This window comes from Centroberyx gerrardi, chromosome 13, assembly GCF_048128805.1.
Source record: "Centroberyx gerrardi isolate f3 chromosome 13, fCenGer3.hap1.cur.20231027, whole genome shotgun sequence".
Classification (NCBI taxonomy): Eukaryota; Metazoa; Chordata; class Actinopteri; order Beryciformes; family Berycidae; genus Centroberyx; species Centroberyx gerrardi.
In genome coordinates this window covers 21,642,746-21,658,455 of record NC_136009.1, presented here as the reverse complement: position 1 = coordinate 21,658,455, position 15,710 = coordinate 21,642,746, and the positions used below count along the sequence as shown (strand labels likewise).

The 15,710-nt window shown below is 38.8% G+C and overlaps 1 protein-coding gene across 1 annotated transcript; it reads right to left on the bottom strand.

Moving 5' to 3' along the window:
* Positions 1-1,027: 1,027 nt before the first annotated feature.
* cplx4c (complexin 4c) lies at positions 1,028-8,682 on the bottom strand. The gene is made up of 3 exons (XM_071909174.1): positions 8,371-8,682; positions 2,100-2,187; positions 1,028-1,270 (listed from the first exon to the last, which is right to left on the bottom strand). Exons 1-3 carry the CDS (start codon positions 8,535-8,537, stop codon positions 1,052-1,054), a joined length of 474 nt encoding a protein of 157 aa, XP_071765275.1. The 5' UTR covers positions 8,538-8,682; the 3' UTR covers positions 1,028-1,051.
* Between the last annotated feature and the right edge of the window lie 7,028 nt (positions 8,683-15,710).

Here is a 15,710-nt window from a genome sequence, read left to right as displayed (position 1 = left end):
AATAAATGAAATGAAATAAAATAATGATTATAATAATGATTTCCCTTTGTGATGATTGTGGTTTTTGTTTTGTTTGTTTTTTTGTTTTTTTTATTGTGTTAAACAAAAATATGTGACTGTTAAACAAGCAGGCAAATAAGTAACTGGGCAAACAGTTTAATCCTGGATTATGTGTTCCCATCCCAATCTTAAAATAATGAAGTTTGAATTCGTAATATACCATTATATTCCATTTGAATTGCCAAGAATTGTTACTGACAACCCAAAAACCTGTTCTTATCAGAACCGATGAAAATCAAAGTGAACCACACCCCGGCTTTAACTGATAAAGTCGTCCAGGTTAGTCGAACACAGTCGGTCCGCTTCCTCGCTGACCCTGCTCAGGACAGGTTCCTAAATTTGTTTGATTATCATTTAATCCCATGCGTTTGGCCTCATTAGGAGAGACAAAACCCTTTGAAACATTCAGGTACTTTATCTTTTAATCTTTTGGTTTGTCACTATACTCAAAGGAGTTAACCCTGTCTCCACTCAGCCCAGATTAGGACCTTCCTTGTACGGCCGGGCCTCGCTTGACCCGCGGTTCATGCTTCCTTCACTTAATGTCTAATTCAATCTCCAGTCACAGTCCACAGAGCGAGGATCAGTGAATTGATAAGCTTTTGTCTTTAAAACAAAGCTGTTGAGGGAATCACCGCAAAAAGGAGCAGTTCTTATTCAAAGACAGTTTATTTAATATTTTTAACAGATGCAGATACAAATTCACACAAGTAATTATTCACTTTTCAAACCAGGGTTTTCTTACTGTAAAATGCAGCTAATGATTTCCTACATAAAAATGGCAAAGGATTTTTGGGAAGTAACTGTCAAGAGCTGTGAGGTAGGGAAGCCCTCCATAGGCAATTGTAATACCTGAATAAGGAGAAAGGTAGATCTTGCTGGATTCAAATCATTAGCAGTTAATGAATAATCACTTCAGCAGACTGAATTCAAACGGCCTGAGATCTCAGTTCATATGGTCAAATTGCCAAAGTCGGACAGTTGAGCGTGTTCACATGACGGTGCACTTCTCCTCAGCGGCCTGCTTCACCTCTGTCATTGTGGTCTGGGCTTTGGTTTTCAGCGTGTCCACATCCATGTTCTGAAGTTTGCCGAGAAATGAATCGTTGGTCTCCTCCTCTTCCGCGTCTTCCTCCACCATCTTGGCGAGGTCCTCCGGCAGGTCAATGTCGTCTCCAGCCATCTGAACTGTTGCATCGTCTTGAGCACTCTGTGACAAAAAAATAATGGAATTGTATTAAATTTAGAATTATGGTCAGACCTCAGTTTCTAGAGAATCCAACAATGCTAAGTTTTTAAGAAGTGGCTGTACTGTACTGGAGATGAAGGCAATTTACATTAGATAGGGTTAGGGTTAGATTTGAAAAGGGTTACGACTAGAAATGTTTTGTACTTTGAAACATGCTGAAATATTAGGTCAAGGTGGTTAGGTCAGGGGGAGTATGCACCCAGCCTTCAAGACTTATCTACTTAAAGACAATGAAAATAAACAGGATTTTGAGGAGAAAGAAATGGGACTGCACAGCATGAGCTGTATAAAAATCCATATTATGTAATTATAGACAATTAATATTTCATTGTCATTCTTATCCAAGTGAATAAAAAAACAAAATTTCTTAAATGATACAGTTTGCAGCTCTAGGTGAGACATGGGTAAATTCTAAATGCTCATGAGACAGAGAAGAGTTCACAACAAGAGCATTCAGATACCTAAATGATATTACACAATCCTTTAATCTGTATTTTGTGATTATTTTGATAGAAAAATCGGCATCACACTAGGCTGCTAAGTGCTGGCTTCATTCAGCCTAATTGGACTTAAAGTTGTAGACAACTTTAATTAGCAACTGTAGTAAGGCTGATTACCAATGCAGAGCTGGTCTGTTTGTAGACCTATGGAGAGGCTGTTTTTACTTTGAGACCACCAGAAAAGCTTTAGTCATCATTCAATCTCTTCAAGTCTCTTCATTTTAACAAGCAAATCACTGTAGGTGAAATTAGGGATCATGAAGTGACTGGACATTCACTTGGCTCCTTACCTCTGGAAGTCGGTATTTATCCCTCAGCGCACACCTCAGATTGGCCCTCTCTGCCTTCTTCACGGCAAACTCCTTATCACGTTCAATCCTGCAGAAGACAGTCAATTCATAGTATTCTGTTACATCGCCACATGGCCATCTTGGTAGGAAAATAACAGGTGATTGTAATAAATTAACAGGTGATTACAATGAAATGACAAACACAGCCAATGAGCTGTGTGTATTGTAAAGTGCCATATTGGTAGGAAATGCATGTGACATCATGGGAATACTATGAATAGCAGAAACTGTATAGTTGATGTTTTTTGCTGTCAGAGGCCATATATCGTCTTGTTTTGTATTTTCTGTATTTTTTGAACAGTCCGTAACAACCAACAATCAATTCAATCTTTAGAAAGTGAAATTTCAAAACATCACTCATATGGCAACTGAAATAGGATATACTAAAGGTGAATATGTATCAATATGTATCCATTTACTGTATGAATGGAGTGGCAGGTTTGCATTTGTCCCCGTATCTCTACTTAACCTGCGCTCACTCTGCGTCTTCCCAGTAAGCCCAAACAACTGGACCCCAACAGAAGGACAATGCATTAAGAGGTTAAAGGGTAGACAAGATAGCAGGTGGCTTTGAGTAAAGCTTTCCAGGAAGGCCAGTGTCTTATCATCAGCAGTATTATCACATTACAGTAATGTTGTTAGCTAGGGAAAACATTTCACACCACGAGGGCTGATCTGAGTCAATAAGATCATATCTACCCATTCAATCAAACATTATCTTGTTAAACTAATCAGCAAGCCGAACTGGACTATCTGGATTTGTTTAAGCAAGTCTGATAATTGCTTATTTTAACAACTTGGACAACTCAGTCTGGATTTGTGAGCAATGATCAAGTCTCTCCCATTTTACAATAGAAACCAGAGATTCAAAAAGTTTTTACTTGATGACATCCCAGGTTAGAGCCATGGTTAGTTCGTCTCTACTTTTGTGATACAGTTTTTCATGCTTGTAATTATGTATTGATCTGTCCAAGAATTTGAGAATAACTTGAATTCTGTTGAAGGTGGATTCATACTTAAAGCCTGATCTGAGTATGGAGTTCAAATGTTTGCCTGAAGCGTGTGGCTTTTGGTCGTTTACAGTGAAAATTTGATAATGCAAGGAATATGAGCTGGAATATAGCAGGAATACAGCAGTTCTATATTCTAATTCATTCGTAAATCATGATTATCCCAACAGTGTCTGCCAATAGGATTTGTAACATTTCAGGATTGGTTATCAAACAAAACTACAACTTTTTTATGCTTGCCAACAGAGCAAGCATCTACATCTAACTCCTTCTAGATCTGCTGAAGTTACTAAGTGATGGTAGGATTTTTATGAAGTCCTTGTTGGACTGTACATGTCTGAAATTCCTGTGGTAGTAACTTTTATAGGCCAGCTGATGGACCTCATGCAAGATCCATCATGAGACAAACATCATGTAACAAACATCATAAAAAGACTCAATAATGGAAGCAGACTGTACAAATAACTAACTAGTTTTACTGAAATTGCTTTAACTTCTTAGCTAATTTCAACTCTCATGCCTAAACTTCAGTAATACCTGCTACCCTTCACTGATTGTATTGTACTGGCTTCAACTTCAACAATTCAAACAATTCAACAATTCAAACAATTCAAAACTAACAATAACAATATAACATGTAACATGGGTGATGCAGGCACCTCGCATGTTTCACTTGTTTTCACTTGTTTATCCTTAAGGCCAAGTAGATTAAATTACATATTCTTATTTACCATACAAGCTTGGGGAGTTAATGCAGGGGCAAAGACAGTTACACACATTCACACACACACACACACACACACACACACACACACACACACCCTAAACCTAACCCTAACCCTAACCCTTAACCCTCACCACATACCTAAACCCTTGCCCTAATTTTAACCTATTCCTAATTCTAACCCTAACCCTAAAACCAAGCCCTAAAATAGCCCCTTGAAGAAGTGAGGACTGGCCAAAACAACCTCACTAAGCAAAAATATCCTCACTCTGAAGGTATTAAACTCAAACTGGTTCTCACAAAGATAGAAGTACAGGAACACACACACACACACACACACACACACACACACACCTTCGTTGCCCATTATTACCATAGATCTGTACTGTTGGCCACTAAGCAGCTGCACTTTTTCACTTCATTCCCATTTACCCATCCGGTTTTGTGAGTCGAACTAGCATCATTCATATCATAATCCTACTCCTCTATCTGTAAAGTAACTGCCACCACCAATACTCAATACTATAGGGGAATCTCCATATTGGCACTGAGCTGACCCATGTCTATTTAAGGGTGGTCTGTTCAGGCTCTGTCTGACCCCCTTTTAATAAGATTAGCTACAGCTTGGCCCACAGCCTTGGTTACTTGATGTCTTGGCCAGGGCAACACTCCTTATTTCCCCCACTGCAGTGCAGCACAGCAGTGCAGCACAGCCACAAACCAGTGCCAGTATTCATTCCCTCCACTGGCATCACTGATATGGCAGTTCAACAGAAGGTAAAGCCTCTGAAATGCATCTAAAACTAAGTAGTCCAATCCATTTTAGCACTGTCTGCACTGTGTGCTGATTTACTAGAACTGTGACTCAGCTGCAGACCTAGATACTGTCTCTTATGTAGATAGAGAAATTCTTGTTCTTATCTTAAGTATTTCAGTCAACTAATTTATTTGTTTTAATGTGCAATCCCTAGTTTTAACACAGCTGCTTCATTAGTTGAGAACAACTCAAAACGTATGGATAAAATACAAGTCACAGAGTATTTTGTAACCACTTTAGATGGTATGAAGTGACTTAACTGGTTCTGATTACTTTAATACTTAATTTTCTAGTCCAGTATATAAAACAACAACCTGATGAAATCTTGCTAGATTTGAAAACAATTGGTGCAACAACTAAGAATATAACTTGAATCAACTTCAAATTAAATGTCAAGAAATACTTTTTCTACAATGATTTTGCACTGCTATTTCAACAGTCTACTCACCTCCTCGAATCACAAAGCAAGTTTAATGAATATTTATGTGTACAGATGCTTATTGACTTGACACACATTTGCATATTTTCCACCATACTTTACACTTGACTTACTGTACTACTACTACTGTACATACTGTACATGCTGCTGTATGTCAAGAATATCATATCAGTCAGTAAAAGTTCCCTTGAATGTTAGATTTAGATTCCTGAAGCTTACTGACCATTCAGTTGATTGAAAACTCACAACAAAAATCATCTAACTTAAAATTATCTAATTAGACTCTGAAAATGTTAATATTAATAATTATGGCTGTTTTATGTTGTTTTGTGTTCACTGAAACCACATTAATGTATCAGATCAACTAGAAATAATTAGTACCTCCTCAGTTATTCATCTTTTAATTGTAGCTATAGATTTTATTTGACTGAGATACTGTAGTTGTGTTTTCAGGGTTTCATTCATTCACTGAACAAGATAAAAATGTTGACCTAGCACACTTCCACATGGACAGTGAGATCTTAACTCAAATTTGATTATTTACTTAAATGAAAATACCCAACGCATCAGAGTTACTTGAGATTATAAGGTGATTAAATAATTATTCTTTTAAAGCGTGCTGGCTATAAGAGACGTGTTTAACAGTGGCTTCCTGAAACAGAGTTATTATACACAGCGCCTAATCTCCTTCTCGGGCTAATTTGAGCCCCGGGGAAAATAAACCCCCACCTGAATACCTTCTAAGCCATGCTTCCTTCCGCTGATGTCACACACACCACACACACGTCACACGCAGCCACACAAGCAGGAAAGCTCCTATGGCTCAACACACTTTCACACACACACAGATAAAATATTTATTTATGTCCACATAAATACAAGCATACAAAGGACATAAACACTATTAATGCAGTCAGATATTGAGTCAGTCAGTTACATAAGTGCCTAATTGGCAACCACATTGTTGCATACACACAGGATGAAAACAGTGGCAGGTCGAAGGATAACAGACAGTATCCACTTCATGGTTATAAAAAGCAGCGCCTCCTCCATATTGAGCGGCTACCAATGATAGCAGATACTGAACAATACCTCGCTAACTGCTTGGCCCTTCTCTTAGGGAGACCAGCCATCTGAAGGCCCCTCACAACTAGCTTGTGCATATGACCCAGGCTGCCAAATATGAAAACTAAAAGTTTACACTTGTAGCGTAGCTGTGAAATGGTCTGCTCCAGCTGTTTATATTTCAGCATCTTGGCTAGAAAGGCTTCCTCTATGGTGTAGTCAAAAGTACATCCAACCTCTAAAATGAACACCTCTCTAAGATCTTCATGGACAACAACAACATCGGGGGTGTTGGCTGTAATATTAGAGAACACTTCTGAATGCTCACTATACAGACTGAACATGCTCGGCTTCACAGTAGAATGCTTATAAAGCATTATAGAAGACCTGAAAATAGATGTGATATCTTTTGATATCAGATCCACTATTCTGTCATGCCTACATATGTAAAGCCCCCTGTATACATGGCAACCATTTAGGATGTGGGACATGGTTTCAACTATCTGTTCGTGACCATGGTGTTTACAGTGAGGAGCATGACTGTGGAAAGATTAAGCTTAGTTGGTAAAACCTGTAATCTTGCTTTTATAGTGAAGATGACAATGCAACAACACTGTGTGGGAGACAGAGTGATCTGCAACAGGGAGACATGCTGGCTTCCCTTGAAGTTTCAACTCAGTCCAGTGTTGCCGTTCACACACACACACACACACACACACACACACACACACACACGCACTTGTGAAACTGAAATCAACTGCTGCTATCAATGGTGTCAGTTAGTATCAGCGGTTAGAGTGTGAGTGGCACAGAAAGACAGTCACAGAAACACTAGCTTTTACATAGATTGATATCAATAAATCAATGTGATTACAGAAATGCATACGTCAGACCCGGGTTCAATAGTATTTGTACATAATGGGTGCATAAGGAAAAATCAGATAATGTTAGGTAAGTTATCAATCACAGAAAAATACATTAAATTGACGATCAGACACATTTGCTGAGTGTCTAAACTTTCTGCTACTCATCATATTGTCCTCTGCAGCAATTTCAGCCATCTGGAGGGGTTTGATATAAAGGGGTTATCCATTGTTTTCTATCCTCTATTCTTGTGAATGAGTGATCTTGTTTTACTTGTTCCAATGTTATGATTTTGAAGTTTGCGCTTATTTGATTGTTAAAGCACTGGAAACTGTTTTAAAGTTGCACTAGGCAACTTGGGCGGAGAAGATTTCTTCCCAGTGTCCATACCCGACACCAGAATTTAATTTGGGCAAATAGAGCAAATGTACGTGGTCTCAATTAGGGGGGCTATCGTTCTAGCTAATACATACATATACTGTATATATACAGTATGTGTGTGGCACAGCTGCCTGACAAACACTATTAAAAAAAAAAAACAGTGTTAGGAGTGTCAGCTTGCTGCCAAAAGTTATACTGTTGCACTGGATACTGTAAGTCAAGTCAATAGGCTTTAGACTTTCAGAAAAACTAATATTCCCTGTGGTGTGTACAGTGTGCCATGACATGTCATTATTTTCAGCCTGCCATGACTCAAAATTCAAAAAAAATTTTAGAATATAAAGAATGTAAAATAGTGGACTGAACTGAATGATTTGAGTTGTTTGGATTAACATTTTTATAGTGCAGTTATTCTATTCTTATTCACTACTAGGTTTTGCTTGGTTTATGGCTGTGTGAGACGTGTTTCAGAGACAAACATGAAGTGGAAGCCTACTTTCAGTTATGCTAATCACACTCCCTAATCCCCATTTGTTGTAGGTCCCCTACATTTGCATGTAGGTCATATCACCTTCTCATAGCTTGTCACTCTGTCCAAGCATTCAGCAATGAACATTCTCTCTCTCATTTTGTTCACTTACGTCTACAAAACATCTTTACACAATGCTATCATGTTATCTATCTGCCATTTTAAAATGGTACAATGTAAATTACTTCCTGTAACATGCACTAAAATATTTTGGTATTTCATACAGTGTTTTAGAACATAGGTGTCTAGTATATGCCATTTACACTAAGCACACACTGATTTTGCCATTCACACTAAGCACATATTTAGTCTTTGTTAGGAGTGTAATCAGTCTTCAGTCTTGCTATGTGGATGTAATATGAGCATGTCTCTGCTTACTCACTTCTCCTCCACCATCTGCCTCTGGTACTCCTCAAACTCCTCCCTGGACATGCCTTTGGACTCCGGTGTTTCCTTTCCATCTGCTGCGGCCTTCCCGTCGTCTTCACCGCCTCCACCGGTCATATTCTTCAACTTATCGCCCAACATTTGCGTCATGAAGAAGGCCATAGCTCAGTTCAAATAGATGTGATTTAGTCCTACAGGAAGGGGGGTTAGGGGAGCAGAAGGCCACTGGAAAGGAACCCAACTACTTTGGTAATGTTAAAATCCAACCTTAATGGAAGCAACAGAACACGATTAAAGCAACAGAAATATGGATATATTAATAAGAGCTGCCTGCTGTAGTAACTTTCCAAATTGAAACCATGGCTATTCTCTGTCTAGAAGATTAGATATCAATGAGTATCAATGAGTTGTGTCTGGAGTAAAACCGCTCAAGAGCTTAGCTCATAATTGGCAGTCTACTGACAATGGAGGAGCCTTCACCTTGACACAAGGTCCAGCAGGACAGATGTAGGTCACTGACTGTCCAGCCCACTGACCACTCAACACTAGCTACTAGACTACATCTAGGGTTAAAAGGTCATAAATACAGATAAAAACAGGAGAGAACAAATTGTAAGGTAGTAATAGCCTGTAAATTTAAACACATACCAGTAGTTGCTAATACTAGTTACTAGACTCAGTGTAGGGTTCAAGGTTACAAGTAAGGTTCCAAGACTGCATGGAATATGTATAAGAAAGTGTGTAGTAAGTATTAAGTACTAAGTAAGTACTTCAAATATCAATATTTCTGGGTTCTGGAAGTCATGCTTAGATGTGACACACACACACACACACACACACACACACACACACACACACACACACACACACACACACACACAAATAATTAGTGCATACCTTTTTTCAGAATGGATGGCCCAAGTAGGAACTGAACCACTAACACCTGGCAGCTAGTGCTAGTGCCACACTGTGCCCATTGATCCTTATAGGGCCACTGGTCAGTCAAGCCCTAACTAGGCTGCAATAGTGACAGCAGATCTCCCTGTCTCTGACCAGAACCCCAACCTGCATAGTTTTAAGTTTTAAGGGTGGATAGGGTTGTGGAACCTTATAAACCTTCACCTTTAAGTCCCAACCCTATAAACTCTATTACTCAAAGGTGAAGGATGGGTGTTAGAATGACAGAGACTGAAGACTTACATGACCTATCTGCACTATTTCATGGTAAGTAAAATTTCTTTATAAAGCATTTTCAGCAAAACAAGTTTACCACAAAGTGCTTAACAGAGAAACAAAGGAGAGAAAACAGACAAATACAAGAGAGAGCACATCACAGATATAAGAAGGGGTATTAACATGCAAATATGACATTTGGTCCGGGATCTTCATCCTATTCGTTCATCCATTTTCATATGTCTCATGTCTCATGTTTTGAATTTTAAGTATTCTAAGTATTAATCCAATTCAGAGCAGTATATCCACGTTTAAGTTTAAATTGCTGATATAATGCTGATATTATGTAGGTGATGTAATCAAATGTATTTCAAGTGCATATTGTGGTTAACTGCTAGCATAATATTCATTGAACAACATATGATAGTCAGGTGTAGCTCAATGGATAGGGCATGACACTTAGGGGTCTGATCGTTATTGAGACCACTCATAAAATATCCACGCTCATACAATAATTTCACTCATAGTATGGGACCAAATTTACCAAACTGCATTTTATTCTTGCACTGTATATTGGGCTAGACTGAGCATTTTGGAATGTTATGACATATGATAATGTCTATGAAAACAGTCACAAAACATGCAAAAAGCACACATGTACACATGGACACAAGGTTTCTCATACTGGCTGAGAGATATTTTCCGTGACATGATCTTAAAAAATGAGAGGGATGCTGGTTGTGCTGTGATGATCCAGTATTAGTGCAGGTGCATGGAATAAAGCTTCAACTGAGGTAAAAGGAACAAGGTATATTCCACACATGTCTGCTCTCTGGTCTTCTTTTTTTCACTTCCACCTTTAAGTTTCTCACCATGTATTTTTTGTAATAAATGTGATTATTTTTTACTAGATTTTTTGTCCCAGCCATTTTGTTTTTTGGCAGTGTGTAGAATATACCTTTTTCCTTTTACCCGTAACATGATCTGACAGGACCTCTGTAGCTAATGGACCGGTGATTTAAGGGAACTTAAGACGCTGTAAGATACTTTTAACGTCTCTGATCAACTGTCCACTTCTAATGCTGTACTCCCCTTTGTCTCCGTCCAAGTCTCAGTGTTGTCAGGCTGCTCTTGATTTGCCACTTCCTCAACCTCAGAAGACCTCTCGACCTACCAGAGAACTAATATGGATCTGGACGATAAGCTTGAAGGACTCAAGATCATCTAATTACACTGAATCTGTTTAAATTATACACCTTCTCTGTGGATTGAAGCCCAAGTGCCTGACTTGGCTTGGGGGTATTGTAAAATGGATAGTTCCAGCCCTTAGATTTGATTTGCTGTCACACCATACAAGCCATTGTAAAAAATACACATACACCTGTAACTGCATGACAGTTTATTTAAATATTAATGCGATGACCAAGACTCACCGCTCATCCCTGTAATTAGGCTAATGTGTCACCTAATTTGGCTGCTATTAAAGAGATATATTACTTGGCTGAGGAACAATAGTTAGTATTATTATTATTCAAAATATTTTAACATTTCTGTCTTTTTTAATACATTGGTGTGTTTTATAAAAGAATAAGCCACCCAATTCCCTACTTACAGTGATTTTAGAGAGGCTATACCTGACATCACACCATGCTTAAAATGCGATTTGGCTCTTATAAAATCACTGTAGATCACAGCCTGTCATGGCTTACTTCTTAAATTAGCCAAGCTAAGCCCAGTGTCACTTCCATGCCCCTCGCCAGCCTTACCTCAGTGCTGTCGTCACCCAACCCAGGTCACACAGTCAGGGGAGAAACACTGCACCCCTCTATACTTATGTACTATCAAACTTCATGGTTCCTCGTGGTTGAGAAGCACATTTTTTGTTCTTAATTGAGCAGTATGTAATTAATAAAGGCAGTACAAGTTGTATTATTTTGAAAATTTAACTTAAGCTATGAATCTTTACACCTTGCTGCGTGCTCATTGCCACAAATGTACTGAGGTAGGCCTACTATACAGAATCTGTACTAGCAAACTTAGCTTATAGCATTTTATATCCATACATGGAAGCACTGCTTATACAACAATGTGCTCAATTAGAAAATGTGTGTGTTGTCGCTTAAAAAAAAGATTTAGCGATAGGTATTTAATAGAATATGAATATGAGAAGAGAATTATAGAAGTTGTGTGAAAATTCACAGCTAAAGGTGTTAAGCAAAGCTAAGTGTGACGATTCATACATAAAGTTAAATCTTCATAATAGCAGATATTTTAGTTACTTTGATTAAGTAAACACTGCTCTATAAAAAACAGACATGATTTGTAGATTTGTATTATTTTCTCAAGTGCCGTAAACCACAATGAATTCTACATCTGCAACCACAGGGATTGTTTTTGCTCTCTGTCCCTAAGGTCTGAACTGGATTGGACAAAAGAGGTTTCATGTATTCTTCTCCCTGTACATATATTAACTCATTGCAAACTGATAAAAGCTGAAAGAGCTGCTCTCTTTTGGTCAGAGAAACTGATTTGAAGTGTCTCATCAGGAGTTTTCTATGCCTTGTTATGCCAACAGCTCTAGAGATTTGGCCGCTGCTCCTAGTAGGAGCAGACAGCTCAGCAAGATGAGTGACAAGTGTTGGGGCGGAATCTTGACCAACTGCGGGAGAGGAGGGCGGGACTAACAATACACTTCCTGACTCAAGGCGAAAAGTTACATATTGGAGCTTTAATAAAATGATTGATAGCACAAAATGAAAACAAATTGTCCCATTTTTTTTAAGGATTCAAGTCCTTAAATGACAAAATGATAACACTTTTACACACCAGATCTACTATACGATATGTTAAATGTTGAATTGCAGGTAATAGTTTTTTCTCCCCAAATTGGTATATAATATTTTAGAAATTAATTCTACACATATCCTTAAGAAGAATATGCAATATGTGCCTGTATACCTAGTGTTTCTTTTGATTTGGGCGACCGTCCCCCCTGGTGCCCCCATGGTTGAAAAAGCGTCGCTAAAGTGCCCTCTAGAGTGGCGAAAACGAGAGGAAGGGCCCTATTGGCTGCCCTTCACATGGGAAAAAAATGATTGAGTTCCCTCTAGGGTGCCCCTTCATGCAATAAATTATGATGATGTGCCCTCTAGAGCAAGAAAATTCGATAACGTGTCTTAATGAGTGCCCTTCTAGTGGAGAATACGTGATGCAGTGCCCTATAAGGTGCCTTTACAATGGTCTAAACTTGATGTTCCCTATGGGTGCCCTTCCAATGGAAAAGGGTGCCGTTATGAAGTGCCCTCTATGCCGCCCCTACATGACAGTGTCCCAAAAAGTGCCCCTCCAGTGGATAAAATGTGATGCAGTGCTGTAAAGGGTGTCCCTACATGCGTGAGAATGTGGGGAAGTTTCCTAATGGATGCCCCTCCAGTGGAGAAAATGTGATGTGGTGCCATATAGGTGCCCCAACAATGGGATAAACTTGAGGTTCCCTACAGGTGCCTTTCTGATGAAAAACTCATGAAGTGCCCTCTTAGATGCCCTTCCAAGTGAGAAAACACGATGAAGTGCCCTTGCAATGGAGAGAAAAAAATCCCAGTGAAGAAAATGAGATGCAGTGCCCTACAGTCTCCCCTACAACGTGCCCTCTCTAGGGCAGGCTTTCCCAAAGTGGGTGCCGTGACGACAGTCTAGGGGTGCCGCCAAATATTTTGATAAGATTTTGAATTTACCTCTCAAACCCTGCTTACATTCAAAACACATTGTATGGCCGCTAACAAATCTTTTCTGCGTTTTTGCAAGGGGCCGATAAGTCAGGCTAATATCTAGCTAGCATTTTGATGTAATCTCTTCTGCACTGTCCCTGTTTTTTATTTTTCAATGTACCCTTTAGGTTAGGTTAGATTATGTTAGGTTAACTGTATTTGATAGTAAAAGACAAAGTAAATTGTTGCCAACGGTGACACAATAAAGTTTAAAATACTCATTCCCATTGTTAAAAACTTACATCTATTCCATCCATTTAATTTTTCAGTTTTAGCCACACCCCCTCTAGAATGTTCAGATGTCAGAGGGGGCTTAATAGAGAGCCTAAGTCCCTCCCCTTCCGGTGGACCACCATGGGACCTTATTTCGGAAAAAATATGTACGGTAGTCAACGGCGAGAGACAAATATTTGTTTGATCCCGTTTGAATTGTGCCATGAATTACACATATGATGTTTTGTCAATTTAAATGATAATTTTGCAAGTCAAGAAAGTCGCAGTTTGTGGTAAAACTGTTGAATTATAAGACTGTAAAAATACGTAATTAGAAAGACTACACACCCAAAAGTCGCGCAAGTGACGTAACTTCCTCTCTCCACAAGCTACCCAGAGCCGCTGAAGCTAAGTCCCTCTCAGATAGCAGGAGTATTATACACAACCTGGAAGGTAGACAGTAAGAATGGATTTAAACTGGTTTAGGATAGTTTTAGTACAGTGGGGGCTAACGTTAACGCGATGCCTGTGTGTTTCCTATGTTTCGTTCCATGTTGGTGTTGGTGACGTATCTTGTGCGAGACGAGAGATGTAGTTCACTGAGCGGTTTCACACAAAACTAAACGTTACTGTACTGTTTTACAACAAACTGCGACTTTCTTGACTTGCAAAATTATCTTTTAAATTGACAAAACATCATATGTGTAAGTCATGGCACAATTCAAACGGGATCAAACAATTATTTGTCTCTCGCCGTTGACTACCGTACATATTTTTTCCGAAATAAGGTCCCATGGGGGACAGCGGAAGGGGAGGGACTTAGGCTCTCTATACAGTCTGGGCTGTAACCCTGACATCCTACTACAGTGTGTGAGGTAGGTAATACAGCAAGCTTTCTTTGAAGTTGTAAAGATTGAGTTTTACCAATGATGCATCACTAAATACTAATGTATGTACACTGCAAGTGCTTTTATAAATAGCTGTATCACATTTTTTAGCCTAGATGCCTAAGGAGCTAGCTAACTAAACAGGTACCTTGCTTAGCTGATTCTATGCTAAACTGTGGACTCAATTTGGAAATCAAGCAGAAGTGTAAAAATCCTTCCCTAACCTGTTACAAACAAAGCAAATAAAGCCCCTAAACTACAGTATAACTGTCTAACTAAGTCTAACTGTTTACATTTTGGGATTATGGAGTTGATAGCTTTTTTGTTATTTTGAAGGTGATAATGGTTAGTGGTGATAGACTATAGCCTATGTGAGTGCAATTTTCATATATTCTTTTTATTCACCGTTTCATTTTGCATCCCTAACGAAAAATCACTATATTATTTTTGGCACTTACAGTGTGTTTGTGATAGCCTACTCAGCGGTGACTTTATAGTGACCTTGTGGCATAGCCTATAATCTCAGTGGGCTATTGCTTAATGCTTTTCTGTGGCATGATAATAGACTATATTCAAGTTGTAAAATAACCTTCTAAGATGTAGTTACTGTGTTTTACTTCGGAGGTGTTTGTGAAATAAACATTTTAATGGTTTATAGTTCCCTGTGTGTTTTTATCATAGAGGTGTGGTTATAATTTTAATCTGGATCGCCTAATAACATAATGTTAATCTTAATCAAGGATTACTTGATTTCATCATACATGATGCATCATAGCTTTTTGCACGCTGGTGGGGCCCCATGTCGTGCAGTAGGTGCCCTTTTTATTTTTTCGCCCCTGCCCTTCAAACAGCCTGAGTCCGCCACTGATGCCACTGTATAATAAAACCTTTCAAATCTATCCACTGAACAGTTCAAACACTGCCACTTTCCCCTACTTAAAGATCTCCAATATAATAGGTTATGGTTACTTGCCATACTTTCTGGAGGCACAGCAGAGTACATGGTACTGTGCTACAAAAGTGATTTAGCACAGGTTATATTTGAGGTTAATCCAAGCCGTATGTATTGTATCCGTAAAAGGTGATGCAGTGTTGAAGCAGCAATCCTTGCAGCGAATCAATCTCTCTTTATTTCTTAGAAAAATGAAGTGGTTTCTGCTAATTGATTCTAATCATTGAGAACTATCCTATACTCTTACTGTAAACTGAATTTGTAATGTATGACACCCTTCACTCACCCTAAACCCTTCACTCATGACACAGTGGAAACACTGCATGGTGGATTGTCACAAATG

Coding starts and splice junctions, on each gene's coding strand:
- cplx4c (XM_071909174.1), bottom strand. CDS start 8,537: ATGGCCTTCTTCATGACGCAAATGTTGGGCGATAAGTTGAAGAATATG. Junction 2,188..8,370: donor AGGCAGATGGTGGAGGAGAA/GTGAGTAAGCAG, acceptor TGTCTTCTGCAG/GATTGAACGTGATAAGGAGT. Junction 1,271..2,099: donor ATAAATACCGACTTCCAGAG/GTAAGGAGCCAA, acceptor TTTTTGTCACAG/AGTGCTCAAGACGATGCAAC.